This window comes from Myodes glareolus, chromosome 11 (genome assembly GCF_982192425.1).
Source record: "Myodes glareolus chromosome 11, mMyoGla1.1, whole genome shotgun sequence".
Classification (NCBI taxonomy): Eukaryota; Metazoa; Chordata; class Mammalia; order Rodentia; family Cricetidae; genus Myodes; species Myodes glareolus.
Window position 1 is genome coordinate 35,643,109 of NC_142036.1, and position 17,516 is coordinate 35,660,624.

A 17,516-nucleotide genomic window follows, 5' to 3' on the forward strand; every position below is an offset into this window, starting at 1 on the left:
ATTGGATAGCATGGTACACACCCAACCTTGACAAGAATTTAATCTTAATATTCCATGTGTTCATTCTAGACTCTAACACGTGACTTGGAGATCAGGGAAAAACAACAACTGCAGATGTTAGATCAACTTAAGGAGATCCAGAATCACTTTGAAACCTGTGAGGCTGATCGTCAGCGCAGTGACCTCCAGATAACAGAGCTGAGTCACCACGCAGAGGATGCGACCAAGCAGGCAGAGCACTACCTTAGTGAGTTCCAGAGATCAGAAGCCCTGAGAGAGGAGGCTGAGAAGAGGAGAGAAGACCTGAAAGTGAAGGCCCAGGACACCATCCGTCAGTGGAAGGTGAAGCATAAGAAGTTGGAGCGGGCACTGGAGAAACAAGCAGAAACCCTGGACCAGCTGACAGATAAGAACAATCAGGTATAAGAGCCAGGTTCCTAGCCTTTGTCCATCCATCCTTTGAAAGAACACCTGAGGACCATGCTAGGTTTACACCTATTGATACACCCTCAGACAAAAAGCCATTATGTATTATTTAGTTGAAGGGAAAACATTATTTTGTGTTTGGATTTTTCAGATCTCCTAAAATATTTTAATATTTGGTGGCTTTTCAGAGTTGAGGGATCTTCTACCTTCTGTCTCAGTTTAGCTTATGAGTTCTCTAATTTGAATTATTTTTCAATATTCTAACTCTCCAGAGGAAAAGTCACTTCATCTCCCTTAGCAAGATGGCTCACTCCCTACTCCATGTACTTTCCAGTCTCATTTCTTTGAGTACCTTGACTGAAGGCCAGGGTGGAAAGGAGAGGGTTAAAGCTGTAGTAGTGACTAATGAATTCTCCAGGGAGGTGCTGGAATCGGCTGAGCTAAAGGGGTGACACTGGCAGCGTCACTGGCAGAGCAGTGCCTTCCGATCACAAGGCTCCTTCTGACTATGTTGTGCTCTCCTAAGAGCAGCAGAAAGCCTGTGCTAATCTTGGTATGTATTCACTGTATCTTGTCTCTTGCACAATCAGTTCCTTCTAATAGATTTAATACCCCTGTGTTGATTTTCAGCTGTATCTTTGGTTTGAACTAGACACAGATGTTAAAAAGTCACGATAGATTTTTGTCCATGTTTGGTCTGGGATTATTGTATATACTTTGTTGTTTGTCAAGAACTCAAAATAGTCCAGAATAATCATTTGCTTAAGTGGACTCTCTTTGGAAATAATACAAATAGCATCAGAAAAGGAAAATTCAGGACAATTATGTTCATAGGATCAGCTGACATCACTTACAATGACAGAGACTTATTTTGGGTCAAATGTCATGAACGTGATGCTTTACCTTTTAAGTATGTATTCTTCAGATTTAAGATCAGGGAAGCCTTTGCTCACTGTGGAGTGCCGTCTGTTTTAACTCATCTGACACACAGTTGCGTGACTGGCTGCCAGGAGGTAAAGTGGTCTCAAAGCTTTTGGACTCGAATCTAAATTGATTTGATCTCAGAAACTTCCTTTACCTTGATTATACTGTTGTCGGCCTGGCCTGGCAACTGGTTCTGTGAATATGCCTGTAAGGGAAGGCAGCCAGAGAGCTGAGAGTTGCTGCTGATTGACCTAGAGTTGTCTGGGGATCTGGCTTTATTAGAGGAAATTTAGAATGGTCCATGTCACCAGGCAGTATCCCAATTTATGGTGCTGAGCACTTATTAGATTGAGTTTTTAGAATACTAAAAATTATTAAACTATCATTTCCCAGAATATTCCTGATAAAATTATTTTTTATCATTTATCATTACTGATGATAAGCAAGAAGTAGTTTTAAAGTGATTTCTGCAGTTAGGATAGGATTACAATTATCACAGCAGGCATTGTAATTTATCCTTTAAAAACCTTAAAAATTAATGTGGCATGTTGCAGTGTGAGCAATGATTAATCAAGGGAGAAAGGCTTAGAAATGTTTCATGGAGGCTCCAAGGGTCCAGTAAATCTGTGATGTACAAATACGTGGTGAATAATTTTGGGAACATTTCATAGTATCTAGCAGCTAGGATGATGGCACATACAAGCTGTACAAGTATGGGAACCTGTGATTGGGTCTTGGGAAGCCATGGAAAAGCTAGGTACAGTGGTACACATCTGTGATCCCAGGACTGAGAACCAGAGACAGGTGCATCTGAGGGCTACCTGACCAGTCGGTTCAGCCAAAACATCAAGCTTCAGGTTCAGTGAGAGACCTGCTCTTAAAATCATAAGGTGGAGAGTAATAGGGGAAGGCATCCTGGTGTTGTACTGGGGTCAGTGATACACGCTTGGCATATTCAGTGCCCTGGGTTCAATTTCCAATAGCACACACATACCCCCCCCCCCCAGAGAGAGAGAGAGAGAGAGAGAGAGAGAGAGAGAGAGAGGGGAAACGCAACTTATTGAATATTGCCTATAAGGAATATTTACTTAAGGTTTAATTTTTAATAAAAATCACAAAGATATCTTAAGACATAATATCTACTTTTTTGTTTTGGGCTAATTATTTTCACAAAACAACTTTTGGGTATACTTGAAAGTGTATTTCAAAGTAAAAATCATACAAATTTAACACCTTGTAGTTTAAGGAATGAATTTAATAAATAATTTTCTAACTTTGTTGATCCATTTTGTGTGCACAACTGATACAGATTTTTTATTTGTAAAATGATTCTATGCCTAGTCTGTTTCTCTTTGTAGCATAATTTATGTACTGCTTTAAAATTTGCCACTTAAAAGTGTGTTAAAAGACTAAGTGCTTCTTTTCTCTTTAAACACTCCCGCCATTTCTTCTATTTTTCTTACGTATGTTTATTGAATCTTGGTCACATGACCAAAACTATTTTACTTGCTAAAGGACATGTAATTTTTAACCCCAAATCATATAATCATAGAAAAATGGCATCAAAAGCAAATAAGATGAGGTCATTTTCTTCCCTTCAATGGGAGCATAAGCAAGGACCAGGGAGCACGGTGCACCTGAGTAGTGTGCATGAACACACAGGGAGACTGCAGGGCATCGCTCTTGTGATCTGGCCGTTAGTCCGGATAGTTTAGTTTCTCGTTTTCTAAGTGCTGTTGGAAATCATTGGTTTTCAGATGAGCTTTGAAAATCAAAGAGGAAGAATTAGAAATCCGAGTTTGATCGTGGTGTGCGCGTTTCTGTTTTTCCTCCAGTTTCCTATACTGTCGTATGACTAGCGTTCCCTGCGTTTCTTTTTTTGTTCCTGCTGAGTTGGCAGAACTTTCAGCTTGCTTGTGTATTCAGCTTTTTGCTTGATCGTGTTTGGCTTTAAGGATCTTCATTTGCCATCTTTTCCATCTATGCATTTCTCCCCTGCCGAGAGATGTTATGGCCTTCTCCTTGAGGTCTGAACTATTTAATAGTTTAAGGTGAGAAGGCGCATTGCTAATGTGTTTCACTTTTCAAGCTTCTGCTGCAGCAGCCTATGAGGTGCAGTTCAGGAATGCACTGGCATTTTCTGCGTTCCTTTCCAAAGGTGAATAACATTAAGCCCTCCGCAGCGAACCTCTTAGTAAATAAAATGGTGCTGTGGACATTGGTGGGGTCTTTGAGGAGTTGTCCCTTTTCTGCTCCTATCAAGGTTTTGGACAATGCCATTCTTGTGCTTACCTGGCTAGAACATTCTTTTCTCTTTCTCATTCCCCACCCCCCCATTATTTTTCCAAATCTCTCAAGGGCTTGACACCTATCCCCCTCCGGTTTCTTAAAAGTAATTCTTGTCGTCAAGAATTACTCAATCTGTCCTGCTCCACAGGGATCTGCAGGTCGCTCCACCCAAGCTGCTGACTCGGACAACTCAGATTATTCTTCGTCTAGAATAGATCTTTGTTTACACCTTCAGTTCCAGAATCTCAGTCCGAGACCTATCAATTCTTTTATTCACCATACCTATCCCTTAGCCAGAAGCAAATATATGAATATTACATAGTTTTCAGGGTCTATATTACCCCAAAGAAAGTTCCAGACCTGACTAGTGTCCTGTAACTCTCCAGCCCGAGCTGTCCTTTCTCATGTGGATTGATAGGATTTTGGAATCCTGGGAAGATGGAGAACTCAGAGAATTGTAAAGTAGCAGATTCTAAGGACAGTCACTAAATCATTGTGTTTCTGGACCTGTTGCGTTGTGAGAAAAAGGAAGATTCTTGCTGTTTAAGCTACTTTCAGGAGGAGGACGTTCTACCAGGTAGAGGTTGTCATGAGACACCAACCTTTATCTCTGTCGGAAAACCTCTTGACTCATGGTTAGCGTGTCTGTGGCAGCTTCCTTTCCAAGCATTAATCCATGTATTTAAGCGGCCTCCTTTTAGAATCTTGCCACATTATCCTTACAGGGTATTTCTATCTTCTTTAGTAAGATGAATGTAATGATTCCCTTAAAATGCTGTATTTGTTATTACAGCTTATATGAGGCTATTGCCTGTTGTAACAGAATGTCACAGACTGAGGGTAAACAATAGAATTCCATTGGACTCAGTTCTGGAGACTGGGAAGCCCAAGAACATGGTTCAAGTATCTAGAGAAAGTCTTTGTGCCGAATCATAAATTATTTTTTCTTTGAAGTTAAATGATTTAAAAATTTAGGCCCATTGACCTATTTATGGCTGACCTGATAAGCAAATTCAGTTTTCCCAGGTCAAAGGCCAGCAGCTTAGACAGTTCCCCCTTTCTTTTTTCCTTTTACTTAATTACACACACATACACACACACACACACACACACACACACACACACACACACACACACACCTACTTTCTTACCTTCCCTGTTTGCTTTGGTCTCCTTTGATTCTCTTCACAGCTTTACCGCTTCATTGGTACATATGTGTGTATATGCATGTGCTTTTATGTAACTTTATAAAGTCTAGGTAACTTTGAGATTCTGAAAGAAGCCTAGTATTTATCTTATTGCATCTCATAAATATATGCAGCATTTTTCTCAGTTCAAAGTAAAAGGGAAAAGCAAAAACTAATGCAACAAAATCTTAGCAAGGAGGGCATTTGAGAACCGGCAGCAAGCATAAGCATTGCTCATGCTCAGCGTGTGTTAGAAACAACTTGGCTCCACTGGCCGCTGTTGTTCGAAATGAATGTGCTGAGAATCAGATGCCAGGATGGTTGGTTCCTGGCCTCTGTCATCCAGTTTACCCTTACCCTCAGGGAATAGATTTCTCTTGAGTACCTTCCCATGGTTAAAGAGCTTATGTTCATCTTTGTGGGATCTCCAGGTTTCTTGGTTGTGTGTTGCTGTGCTTCTTCTCAGACATTGGCATTATTTCATTAGTTTATCACAAGTGATGCACATCATGTATTATAACCTTTATTAGATGTTGTCTAGGTTCCTCATATTATCTTTACCTCTTGGTTTTGTATAATACTGGAATATACATTACTATTTTTTTAAGCAATGTTTTAATGTTTCAGTATGTAGTAAAGTCACAACAGAGGTTTTTTCCCCCCCCTTTATTCCTTTGCTTGATTTTATCTTACATTTGACTAATTGTTGATTATTATAGATTAGTACATTTTGGTAACAGTTGTCTGAAATACATGTTCATATCAGTGTGGTAGTGTAATATGTGATTTTTACATAGCTATAAAGTGTTTATATGCTTATATCTCATTTCCAGCCTAAAATTATTGTTCATTAAAATGGGCAAAATATTATTTAATGAAATTTTCTCCTTATGGATTGAGCTTTATTTTGTTACTTGGAAGATGCATAGTAAATTTTGTAGTAACATTTCCTTGGTTTGGTTTTGTAACCCACTAGCTTCTAAAGGAGAAGGATGAGTTGAAAAGCCAGCTTTATCCAGCCTTACAGCAGATAGAGAATCTCAGAAAGGAGCTCAATGACGTCCTGACCAAGCGTGCCCAGCAGGAGGAGGAGCTGCACTGCAAGGAGAAGAAACTCAGTGACGCTGAGTCTCACCAAGCTGACCTCGAGCTGGAGGTGAAGAATTCCCTAGACACCATCCATCGGCTGGAGAGTGAAGTGAAAAGACAGAGTAAGATGCAAAGCCAGATCAAAGCTGAGAAAATTCACCTGGAGGAAGAAATCGCAGAGCTCAAGGTGAGCCAGGCCCAGGACAAAGCCAAACTTCTTGAGATGCAAGAGGCCATCAAGGACTTGAGCGCCATCCGAGCCGATCTCGCTAATAAACTGGCTGAAGAAGAGAGAGCCAGGAAAGCTGTGCTCAAGAACCTTTCTGAACTGACGGCCCAGGCAAAGTCTAAAGAGGAAGAAACGGCTACCATTATCACACAGTTAAAGTTAGAACGAGACGTTCACCAGAGGGAGCTGGAAGATCTCACATCATCACTGCACAGTGTGAAAACCAAGCATGAACAGAACATCCAGGAGCTGATGAAGCACTTTAAGAAAGAAAAGAGCGAAGCGGAGAATCATATCAGGACACTGAAGGTACCTCTGTTCAATTATCTTGATGAGACTGACAGGATTTTTTTCTGGTGGCTCATGAAGTTAATAGAGCATAAACCTTTAGAGATCATTCTGTATTCCCAAGCATTGCAGGGAAGAGAAAACCAACAGTAGAGAGGTTTATTCATTCCTATTCGGCCAGGTTGAAATGAGTTATAGCAGCTCCTGGGAGCATCTATTTCAGAGCATAGGAGCCCTTTAAAGAGAACATTTAGCTATTTTGGGAGTTCAGGAAAGGTAGAGGTGGCTGTAAGTCCTGTACCTGAAACATGCCCTCATTCAACATTTATGACCTTCTAAAATACAAATGGCAAAGACTTATCAAGGCCGCAGAAGCTATAGCCACAGTCCTTATTTGTATGGTAACTAAAGCTACACAGCCTATATGTTGTGGGAACCCAAGGCCTCTGTGATTTACTCTTTCTGTTTTAAATCAATCTGCTTAGGTAAATCCCTAATTGATATTCTTTCATTTGTTTAAATGCTCTTAAAATCTAATGGTGTTGGCATTGTTACCATGTGGGGCAGTCATTAATCAAGTGGTTGTCACCTGGGTTAAATTTGTCCATCTTCCTACTTTGCTTTTTCTCTATTGTGCATAAATGGTATAGGTTCCATATTACATATTTATGTTTTTAATTTCCATTTGTCAGCGTGAAACTCACGAAAGGTTGGATTTGTTTCAGCTGTATGATCAGAGCCTCAGATAATTTCTGATACCTTGCACATATTTGTTTAATAAGTAAATGAATAGATAAATTGTTAAAGTTTAGCAATCATTTTTCTTCAGAAGTTCTTGCAATGCAGCTACTACTGTAGAAGTCCCTAAGATTAAGAGAACATGATAACCAAGTAATTGATACCCGCAGAACACTGTTTTGTAGGTTCTCTCCCAGTTCTTTCTGGCCTTCTGGCAGTAGCCATCTTAGGACCACTAGCTGATGTGGCAGATCAGAATGAAGGGCAGGCAAATAGGTGAGGTTCCACTAGTGCTCCTTGTCACCACAGTTATAAGATGCACTAAGAAACAAACACCCTATCTTACATGTGCAATTGTGATATGCTGTCAAATAATGTCACATAAGCTAACATCCCAAATGGAAGATGGGAAAATCTAAAAGACATGTATTTCAATATTTATTAAGTAAGGTGCAATAGCTCTTTAGAATGATGAGGACATGAATCAAACTAGAATTAAGGTCATAGAGAAGAGCTCATATTACATGCTGATTGGTTGGCCACTACAGTAATACTGGTAGAAAATATTTTGAGCACTTTGTGTTTCCTGACAGTAGTGTACAACATTGCTTTCTTACTCACAAGGAAATCAAGACAGAAGTGTTAAGTAATAATGTGCCTGCAGAATGGTAGAGACATGATTTGAGTCTATGTGGTAAACTGTTTGAGTTGTTACTTGGCTGTTCTGGGAAAGATTTAGGACTGAAATCAACTTGGTAGTAAGTTTGGTGGGTAGGTGAATAATGTCACATTTTGTGAACTTAGATAGACTATGCAGACAGCACAGAAAATACGGAGAGAAAAATGGCAACTCTAGTTTCTTACTATGTTGAGTAAGGTGGGAGCGTCTTAGACTTAATTATGAAAGTCTAGGTATAGAGCACTTGAGTATATATAGGGTCAGGAGATGAGGGGAATTGAAATAATGTAGGGCAAAATTATGTAGGAACCAGGGACTCATGGGCGATAGGTTCTCTCACAAGATTTGGGCCACTGTTCAAGGAGGAAGATGAGAAAAAAATCTCTAGAATGCCAACATTTATAGAAATAACTGAGAAAGAGATTCTAGAAAATATGAATTAAAGACTAAACAAAAGACAGGAGGAGAATCAGGAGAGATTGATGTCTTGGAAACCCAGCAGGATATTTCAAGAAAAGTATGATCAGTGGGCTGGAGAGATAGCTCAGCAAGTAAAAACACTGGCTGCTCTTCCACAGGACCTGGGTTCAGTTACCAGCACCACACTGTGGCTCACATTGTGTATAACTCCAGTTTAAAGGAACCCAGTGTCCTCTTCTGGCTTCCATGGGCTCCAGTCATGTCTATGTTGCACAAACACACATTCAGACAAAACATCCCTACACATAAATAAATAAAAATAAAATATTGTTGTTCGTGTGATAAGCTAGAAGAAGAAAAAATATTTTCATTCTATTTCACAACAAAAGCTCACAAGGAAATGTGAGGATCCTGGATCTAAGATAGAATGTTCCGTGTTCAGCAGCAGACAAAGCCTCTCTTCCTCTGCAGCCATGGGAAGACAAGGGTGAGGATGTTCACTGATCAGGATTTTCTGGAGGTTGTTGTGGGAGAAGGAGAGTTGAGCAGTAATAGGCAGACACTTGGTGGGCAGGCTGGTATAGACCAGTGTGGGGACTTGTAATCACTGCCGTGCAACTAGAGTGGAAGAAGAAGAATTTCTGGGGGGGGGGGAGGGGAAGGGAGGGAGAGAGGTGGGAGGAGGAGAGAGGCTGGAGCTAAAGGTCCATTTTTAGAGGTTTTTGTTTTTTTTTTCAGTCAGAAATTCTTTGAGGGCAGAATTTTAGAGTTAAGGTCAAGATGGTCATCCAGTGGGTTTTCCTTGTGAATGTGGGTGAATTATTTGAAATAGAATAAGTAATTCTGAAGTTAGCTTGTTGAGTGGCCATTTGGACAATTATGGTACTATTATGAAGGGATTAATTCATCATACGTCAGAAACCTCTATGAAGAGGGCGACTGATCCATGAGCTGTTGTCAGCAAGGACAAGGTGTGGAGGAGTAGTGTAAGCCCCACAGGGAGGCTGGGCTTTGCATGATGGTGATCACAAAATGCCTTGTCAGCTCTACAGGGCAGTGCCTTGGCCAGTGCTTCTTTCCAAGGAGCTTGTAGTTCTGAGTGTCACTGAAGATAAGCGACCTTTCGTTTTATCACTTTTGCTAACCATTCTTTATTTGGCTGTGTGATAAGCTTCATGTTCCTGACCGGGAACTGGTAATAATTTTTCAGTTAAAAGTGTTTTATTCTCTCAAGAACAAAATCATTCAAGGAATGCCAGGAAAACACATATAAATAATTGGAGGACATGAATAAATCCTTTCAAGAAACTAAGAAAGCCAAGAAAAAACAAACAGCTGAAGAAAATGAATAAAACTGTCCAAGATCTGAAAATGGAAATAGAAGCAATAAAGAAAACACAGACTGAGGAGATCTTGGAGATGGAAAACCTACGTAAGCAAACAAGAACTACAGATACAAGAACCAGCAACAGAATGTAAGAGATAGAGGACAGAACTTTAGGCGTAGAAGATACCATAGGAGAAAGTCATCTATCAAAGTGTTAAATATAAAAAATTCCTCATGCAAATCATCCAGGAAATCCAGAACACTGAAAAAAAAAACAAACCCTAAGAATAATAAGAATAAATGAAGGAGAAGAATCCCTGCTCCTAGGCCCAGAAAATATTTTTTAAATAAAATCAGAGAAGAAAATTTTCCTAACCTAAAGAAGGACATGTGTATAAAAGTATAAGAAATTTACAGAACGCCAAATAGATTGGACCAGAATAGAAGCAAAGAGGAGTCAATGAAACAAAGAGTTGTTTCTTTGAGAAAAATCAACTAAATCCAAATTAACTAAAAGACAGAAAAAGAATATCCAAATTAACAAAATAAGAAACAAAAAGGGGGAACGCAACAGACATTAGGTCATAATTAAAAAACCTGTACTCCACAAAATTGAAAAATCTAAAAGAAACTGACAATTTTCTTGATAGATATCATTTACAAAAGCTAAATCAAAATCAGTGAAACAATTTAAATAGACCTATAACTCCTAAGGTAATAGAAGCAGTCATTAAAAGTCTCCCAATCAAAAATGGTCCAGGGTTAGACAGTTTTAGCACAGAATTCTGCCAGACTTTCAAAGAATAACTAACATCAATATTCTTCAATTATTCTCCAAAATAGAAATAGAAGTAATGCTACCAAATTAATTTTATGAAGCTGCAGTCACCCTGATAACCAAACTACAGATAAATTCAACAAAAGATAATTACAAACCAATTTCCCTTATGAACATAGATGAAAAAATACACAATAAAATACTTGTAAAGAGAATCCAAGAATACATCCAGAAGATCATCTTCCATGATCAAGTAGGCTTCATCCCAGAGATGCAGGATGGTTCAATATGAGTAAGTCTATTTAATCCACCATATAGACAAACTGAAAGAAAAGACACATGATCATCTCATTAGATGCTGAAAAGCCTTTGACAAAAATCTAACACTGCTTCATGATGAAAATCTTAGAGCGACTAGGGCCACAAGGGGCTTACCTAAACTTAAATAAAGGCAATATACCCCAAAATGATAGTCAGCATCAAATTAAATGTAGAGAAACTCAAAGCAACTCCACTAAAATCAGGAGCTAGACAAGGCTGTCCACTTTCTCCATATCTATTCAATACAGTGATTGAAGTTCTAGTGAAAGCAATAAGATAACTGAAGGAGATCAGGGGATACAAATTTGAAAGAAGTTGAGGTATCATTAATTGCAGAGGATATGATAGTATATATAAGTGATCTCAAAAATTCTACCAGGAAACTCCTATAACTGATAAAAAACTCCTTTAGTGAAGTTTCTAGATACAAGATTAACTCCATGCCAAACAGTAGCCCTTTTATATACAACTGACAAATGGACTGAGAAAGAAATCAGGCAAACAACACCGTTCACCATAGCCACAAATAATATATAAAATATCTTGGGTTAACTCTAACCAAACAAGTGAAAGACTAGTATGACAAAACATTTAAATATTTAAAGAAAGAAATCGAAGAAGATATTAGAAGATGGAAAGTTCTCCCATGCTCACTAATTGGTAGGATTAACATAGTAAAAATGCCCATTCCACGAAAAACAATCTGTAGATTCAATGCAATCCCCATCAAAATTTAAACATAATTCTTTGCCGACCTTAATAGGACAACACTCACCAACCCTACATCTGACAGAGGGCTAGTATTCCAAATATAAAAAGAACTCAGGAAATCAGTCGTCAAAAAACAAAGTAATACAATTAAAAATTGGAGTACAGATCTAAAAAGAGAATTATCAGTTGAGGAATTTCAAATAGCTGAGAAACACTTAAATGTTTAGCAGCCATTAGGCAAATGCAAAGTCAAAAATTCTTTGAGATTCCATTTTACACCTGTCAGTATGGCTAAGATCAAAAACACAAGTGACAGCTCATGCTGGGGAGGATGTGGAGCAAGGGGAACTCTCCTCCATTGCTGATGGGAGTGAAAACTAGTACAGTCACTATGGAAATCAATATGGAAGTTCCTCAGAAGATTGGGAATTGATCCAACTCAAGACCTCGCTATACCACTGTTGGGAATATACACAAAGGATGCTCCATCCTACCTTAAGGACACTTGCTCAACCATGTTCATTGCCATTTTATTCATAATAGCCAGAAACTGGAAACACATAGATGTCCCTCATATGAAGAATGGATAAGGAAAATATGCATTTATACAATGTGGTAATACTCAGATGTTGAAAACAGCATCATAAAATTTGCAGGCAAATGGATGGAACTAGAAAAGATCTTTCTGAATGAGGTAACTCAGACCCAGAAAGACAAACACGGTTTGTACTCCCTCATAACTGGGCATTAAGTAAAGGACAATCATAGTATAATCCACAGACCCAGAGAGACTAAGTAACAAGAAGGATTCAAAGAGGCATGCATGGATCTCCCTGAGAAAGGGAAATAGAATATAGATTTTGCCAGTGGCCTGTGGTGGTTGTGGATGTGAACAGGATACTTCCAGTGGCGGGTGGGGTGGGAGAGATTGAGGGAGAGAGAACTAGGGGGTAATGCAGAATTCTAGTGTAGTGGTAACTCCTTGGAATCTGTAAGAGTGACCCTAGAGAAACCTATTAGTAATGCACAATATAGAGCCTGGACTGGCCATCTTCTATAACTGACCATCTTCTATAGAAGGCAAGGCTCTTAGCAATGGGATTGGTATATCAACCCAGCCACAAAACGTTATACCTACATTCTGTCTTGCCTGAAAGATGTGCTGGGACAATGGTGGCGCATAACTTGTGGGAGAGGCCAACCCGTGATTGGTCCAACTTGTGGCACTTGCCATGAGAGGAAACCCACGTCTGACATTACCTGGATAGCAGGAACCAGAAACAGAGCATCTTAGAGACCTAGGATAGAACCAAAAAGAACTGGCAAAAACAAAAAAAAAAGTCAGTGAAATGATTCCTAATAATATTCTGCTGTACTCATAGACTGGTGACTAGTCCAGTTGTCAGCAGAGGATCTTCATCTAGCTAGGGAGTAGATACAGAGACCCACAGCCAAACACTAGGTGGAGCTAGGGGAACGCGAAAAAGTGGGGACCATTGTTGGACTAAGAGGGATCAAGAACACCAGGAAAACCAGGCCCACTGAATCCAACTAAGCAGGACTCATAGGGGTACACAGAAACTGAAACAACAAACACAGATCATGACTGGGTCTGAGCTAGGTACTTTGCATATACTTTGTGATTGTGTAGCTTTATGTTCTTGTGGTATTCCTAAGAGTATGAGTGGGAATATCTCTGACTCTTTTGCCTGCTCTTGGGCCTCTTTTCTTTCCCCTGGGTTGACACATCCAGCCCTGATATGAGAGTTGTGCCCAGTTTTATTCTAGCATGTTATGCCATGTTTGGTTGACACCCTGTGACATCTCCTCTCCTCTTTCTCCTCCTCCTCCTTCTTGAAGGGAAACAGAGTAGGAGTTGATCTGGGGGGAGGATCTAGGAGACTGTAGGGAGGGGAAACTGCCACTGGTATGCAATGCATGAAAGAAGAATAAAACTTAAGAGCAAAAGATCACCATTCATACACTTAGATATTCTGGCTTGAGTTAGGATAAAGCTAGAAGTATAATCTCCTTGACAGTATATGAATATATCTGAATATCTCGTGGTATTGACAAAAAAAAACACAGGATGTAGTTCTGAAAACGTACACACACCTCCAAGTGGCTTCTCTTCTTTCTTTTTCTACTTCTAACTTTCCCCCTTCTTCCTTCAAACACCTCATAATTTCTTTTCTGAAAATGGGTATTTGAGTTTAATTTCCTTGACTCTTTGCTGTCCCTAGCCCAGCTTGCCCTCATTTGCCGCCCCCTCCTTGCTTGTGTGTATTGTTCGCTTGTGTATGCTCCACATGCCTCACTGATGGGCTTTCCATTGCTGTCTCTTTGCAATGGTGTTCTCTCATCTACAGCAAAAGAGTTTTGCTCAGTTTGGAAAGTCTGCTGCCATGGCCTGACTCTCATTTGAGGCTGGGGTTCCGTCCTCCAATATTCCTTTAGCACAGTACAGTTAGGCAGCCCTGGGTGTCTGTTAATCTCAAGGCAGATAGTCATCACATCCCAGTCGTCTTTCCGTCTCCCGGTGGGGCCTTGCTTCAGCTTTCGTACATAGAGAAGTTTGTCCAGCGGGTGTCGGATTAAAGTGCCTGGAAAGCTGCAAGTCAGGGAACTTGTTCCTGTCACGCTCTGGGTCATTGTGGTTTGAATTTCAATGTGGTACATGAAAAGATGATTTCCTCGCTTTTTGTTTAGGGGTACTTTGGAATTGTTTACAGTGAGATGACCAAAAACCTGGGAAAGTAACTTGTGTGAAAAATATCATATTGTTCAATCACTCTGGATGTTCAGAATCACTTTGACTTTTTTAAACATGTCAAATCCTGAGATCTGAGCAGGGTGTTGCTCTGTTGGAGAAGCTGAGACTGTGAGGGCCCAGCACTTGTCTACTTTAAGCCAGATCAGTTCTCCCGGGGGAGTGTCACTAATGTCACTCTACTTCCTTTCTTTTTTATATTTAGTAAAATAAGTCGATAGCAAAGTTCTTCACACATTGCCCATCCTGAATGATACACAGGAGAATTTTGGGCTGTTTGTGCTATAATATTAGGTTTTTGTGTCTTTCAACTTCACATAATTTACTACTTTTTGAGAGACTAATCACACTCGGCTACATGGCCTGTGGTTAGTCTCTGTACAGATTTCCCCATCCCATCTCGTCACCGTCCTCACGGCTAGTCTTCAATTGTAAATGTTTATGACATGCTCTGGATGGTGGTAACATTTTCAGAGCATTAGGTTGATTCCCCCTTTCCATAAAGTTGTTCTCAAGAGTCTTATACTAGAGACCAAAGCTGAAGGAGATGGTTTTGCTCTTGTTGACTCTGTAATATTGGTAAAGCTATATCTCTCTTAATGCTTTACCACCAAAACAGGAACAAGAAATGGTTTTATACCACTTGGCTATCGTGAGCACATGACTTTGCAGATCCTCAAGTGAAAAGCAGATATTAAAAAAAAAAAGAACGTCAAAGAAGTAAAGTATTGGGGAAATTAAGAACTGATATCTTGAAAAATAGACTCTGTGTAGAGGAAAAACCTCCAACATGATTTGGCAAGTTCAGTGGTGTGTAGATGTCTGAGTCTTCATAGATTTCAAATGAGGTGTGGTTGCGTAGAAGTGGGGTAGGAAGGAGAAGAGCACAGATGTTGAGGGCCTGAGAGCAGGTGCTAGCATTGCCACTGACCTTCAGGAAAAGTTTCCTATTCACCTGAGCTTTTTATAGGACATAAAGTAAGTAAAAAGCAGTCTACTGAAACTTAAAATTGTAATTGAGCAATTTTCCTGATGAGAGACTTTATTTTGTAAATTTATTTTGGGACTGTAAATACAGAATTGCTCAAAAAAAAAATCAATCCCTTTGTTAATTCAAAGTGGCATCAGGTCTTAGCTAAATTTTGTGGAGGAAATAAAATATAGATTTTGTTTAAAACTCAAAACTTCTTCCAGGAAGTTGTTTCCGGTGATTGTATTCCTACGTGCCTAATTAGTCATGGGTATCAGGCACAATAATAGAGGCAGGGCTGCCTTGTAGCTCAGGCAGAGCACTTGCCTAGTGTACATGTGTGTCCCTGTACATGCATCCCTGTACCAACCATGAAAGAAAAGAGAGCTCACACATCTTAGGTGTTAAAACATATATTTTAAAAAGGATTATATGAAATTGCTTGTCAACTGTTAGTGACTGGTAGATGTGTCAAGTTCCTACTGACACTCTTGTTCAGGTGCTTTTAAAACCTTATGGCTGCATCCCTGTTGAGAACGTGGGTGTTAGGACAAAATCTTGGGTTCAGGTGCTCCGTCTGGTTTTGTTTGCAGTGTACCCGCATAAGTTACTAACAGCTCTAAGCTTAAAACAGGAGTGAATAGCGAGTAATAGCATCTTCCTGCTCAGGATGTTGAGATGATAAAGGGGTAAAACTGTTGCTGACGCGTGGAGTCATGTATGGTGATACCTCCTGCAAAATCTTTTTGTTCAGAATTTTTTTTTTTTTAGTAAATTTTATTAAATTATAAAAGTTTCCATTTCCACCCCCCCTCCCAACACCCTCCCACTCCCCCCACTCCCCCTCCTCCTCCCTCTTCGTCCCCCAGGGCAGTCAGGGTTTCCTGCCCTGTGGGAAGTTCCAGTTCCTTCCCCCTCCCTCCAGGTCCAGGAAGGTGAGTGTCCAAACAGAATTGTTTTGCCTTTCCTTGGTCTTTGTGTTTCCATATGAATTTTAAGATGGTGTGTGTGTGTGTGTGTGTGTGTGTGTGTGTGCGCGCGCGCGCGCGCACTTATATGTGCTACTCATATGACCCTAAAACATGTGTTTTAAAGTCTGAGTTTGATGACCACTCAGAGTGAGCCAAATAAGGTTGACACCAATGAACATGTCCGACGGGATGGGAAAAAACTCCAAACCCTCAACACTACACAGTGAGCTACAGGCAATGGAATAAAGTTGGGGGCAGGAGAGATAGTCCTCTCCAGGGAAGAACATACCAATTACCTGTCCAATGTCAAACTGTCAGCCCTGAGAACACAAATTCAAGGAACATGATATGGACTCAACAGATTAGATTTAGATGAGATTACACACACACACACACACACACACACACACACACACACACACACACAGAGGCATGCAGCAGCAATTAGTGAAAAAAGGGCCATGATTTGATGAAGAATGGGGAGTGGTATTATGGAAGGTTTGGAGGGAGGAAGTGCAATGAAAAAACTTAATTGAATTATAATCTCCAAAATAAATGAATGGAGAAAAAAGTATTGAGTTTGGTCATACCCTAATAAAGGTAGATATGAAGGGACTTTATTATACTGCTGGTGGTAGACAGGTCATTCATATGGTTCTTCTGTGTCCCATGAGAGTCGTATCAATATTCCATTGTGTGAGAAGTATGTGAGTCTTTCCTGATATCCAGGGAGGAGGAGGAGGAGGAAAGTTAAACCACTTTGCAGACGAGGAACCTGACCATTGAGAGCATCATCTTGAAGTGTCCCTTTGGGGATCTTCTCTAATAACACCCTCCTTGCTCAGCAGCTAGCTTCCTCTTTTTGCCAAAATACCCAGGAAGCACCTCTCTTTCACTGATGGCAAACTGACTTGTTGTCTCCGACTTTTGTATGGTTCGTCTCCGTCATCCGCAGCACCTTTCTGTGGTCCCTGTCACTTAGCAAATGTTTGAGATGTACCGAATCCACCCAGAGAACGCTTGCTTTGCGCTCGGTTTCTGTTTCTGAAAAGAGCACTAAACTCCTGCAGTGTTTTCCCCGCTGCTGCTGCTACAGTGTGGACTGTGTGTGGTGTCACCAGGCTGCCGCCAGTCAGCGTTCTCTTTTCTCTCTGTCTTCACCTCAGGCAGAAAGCCTGGAAGATAAGAACATGGCTAAAGCCCACCGCTGTCAACTAGAGAAGCTGAAATCCCAGTGTGAGAAGCTGACAGAGGAATTAGCCCAGAATGAAAACGAGAACAAAAGACTGAAGCTGAAGTACCAGTGTTTGAAGGACCAACTAGAGGAAAAGGTAAAAGCGGAAAAACAGGGATTCCCATTTGAAGGACTAATTGCTTAAAATGTACTTTATTTATGCTA

The 17,516-nt window shown here is 40.2% G+C and overlaps 1 protein-coding gene across 7 annotated transcripts in view; it reads left to right on the top strand.

Annotated features, from left to right (window-relative positions):
- The window catches only part of Cep128 (centrosomal protein 128), a 354,331-nt gene that overhangs the window by 107,454 nt on the left and 229,361 nt on the right, over nt 1–17,516 (top strand). For 6 of the 7 annotated variants that reach the window (XM_085697793.2, XM_085697792.2, XM_048449352.3 and 3 more), the window contains 3 exons: nt 70–420; nt 5,803–6,453; nt 17,284–17,448. In XM_085697793.2, coding sequence (XP_085553919.2) covers nt 70–420; nt 5,803–6,453; nt 17,284–17,448 — 1,167 coding nt within the window. The remainder of the gene's footprint in view (nt 1–69; nt 421–5,802; nt 6,454–17,283; nt 17,449–17,516) is intronic. The other variant, XM_085697795.2, reaches the window with a different exon arrangement.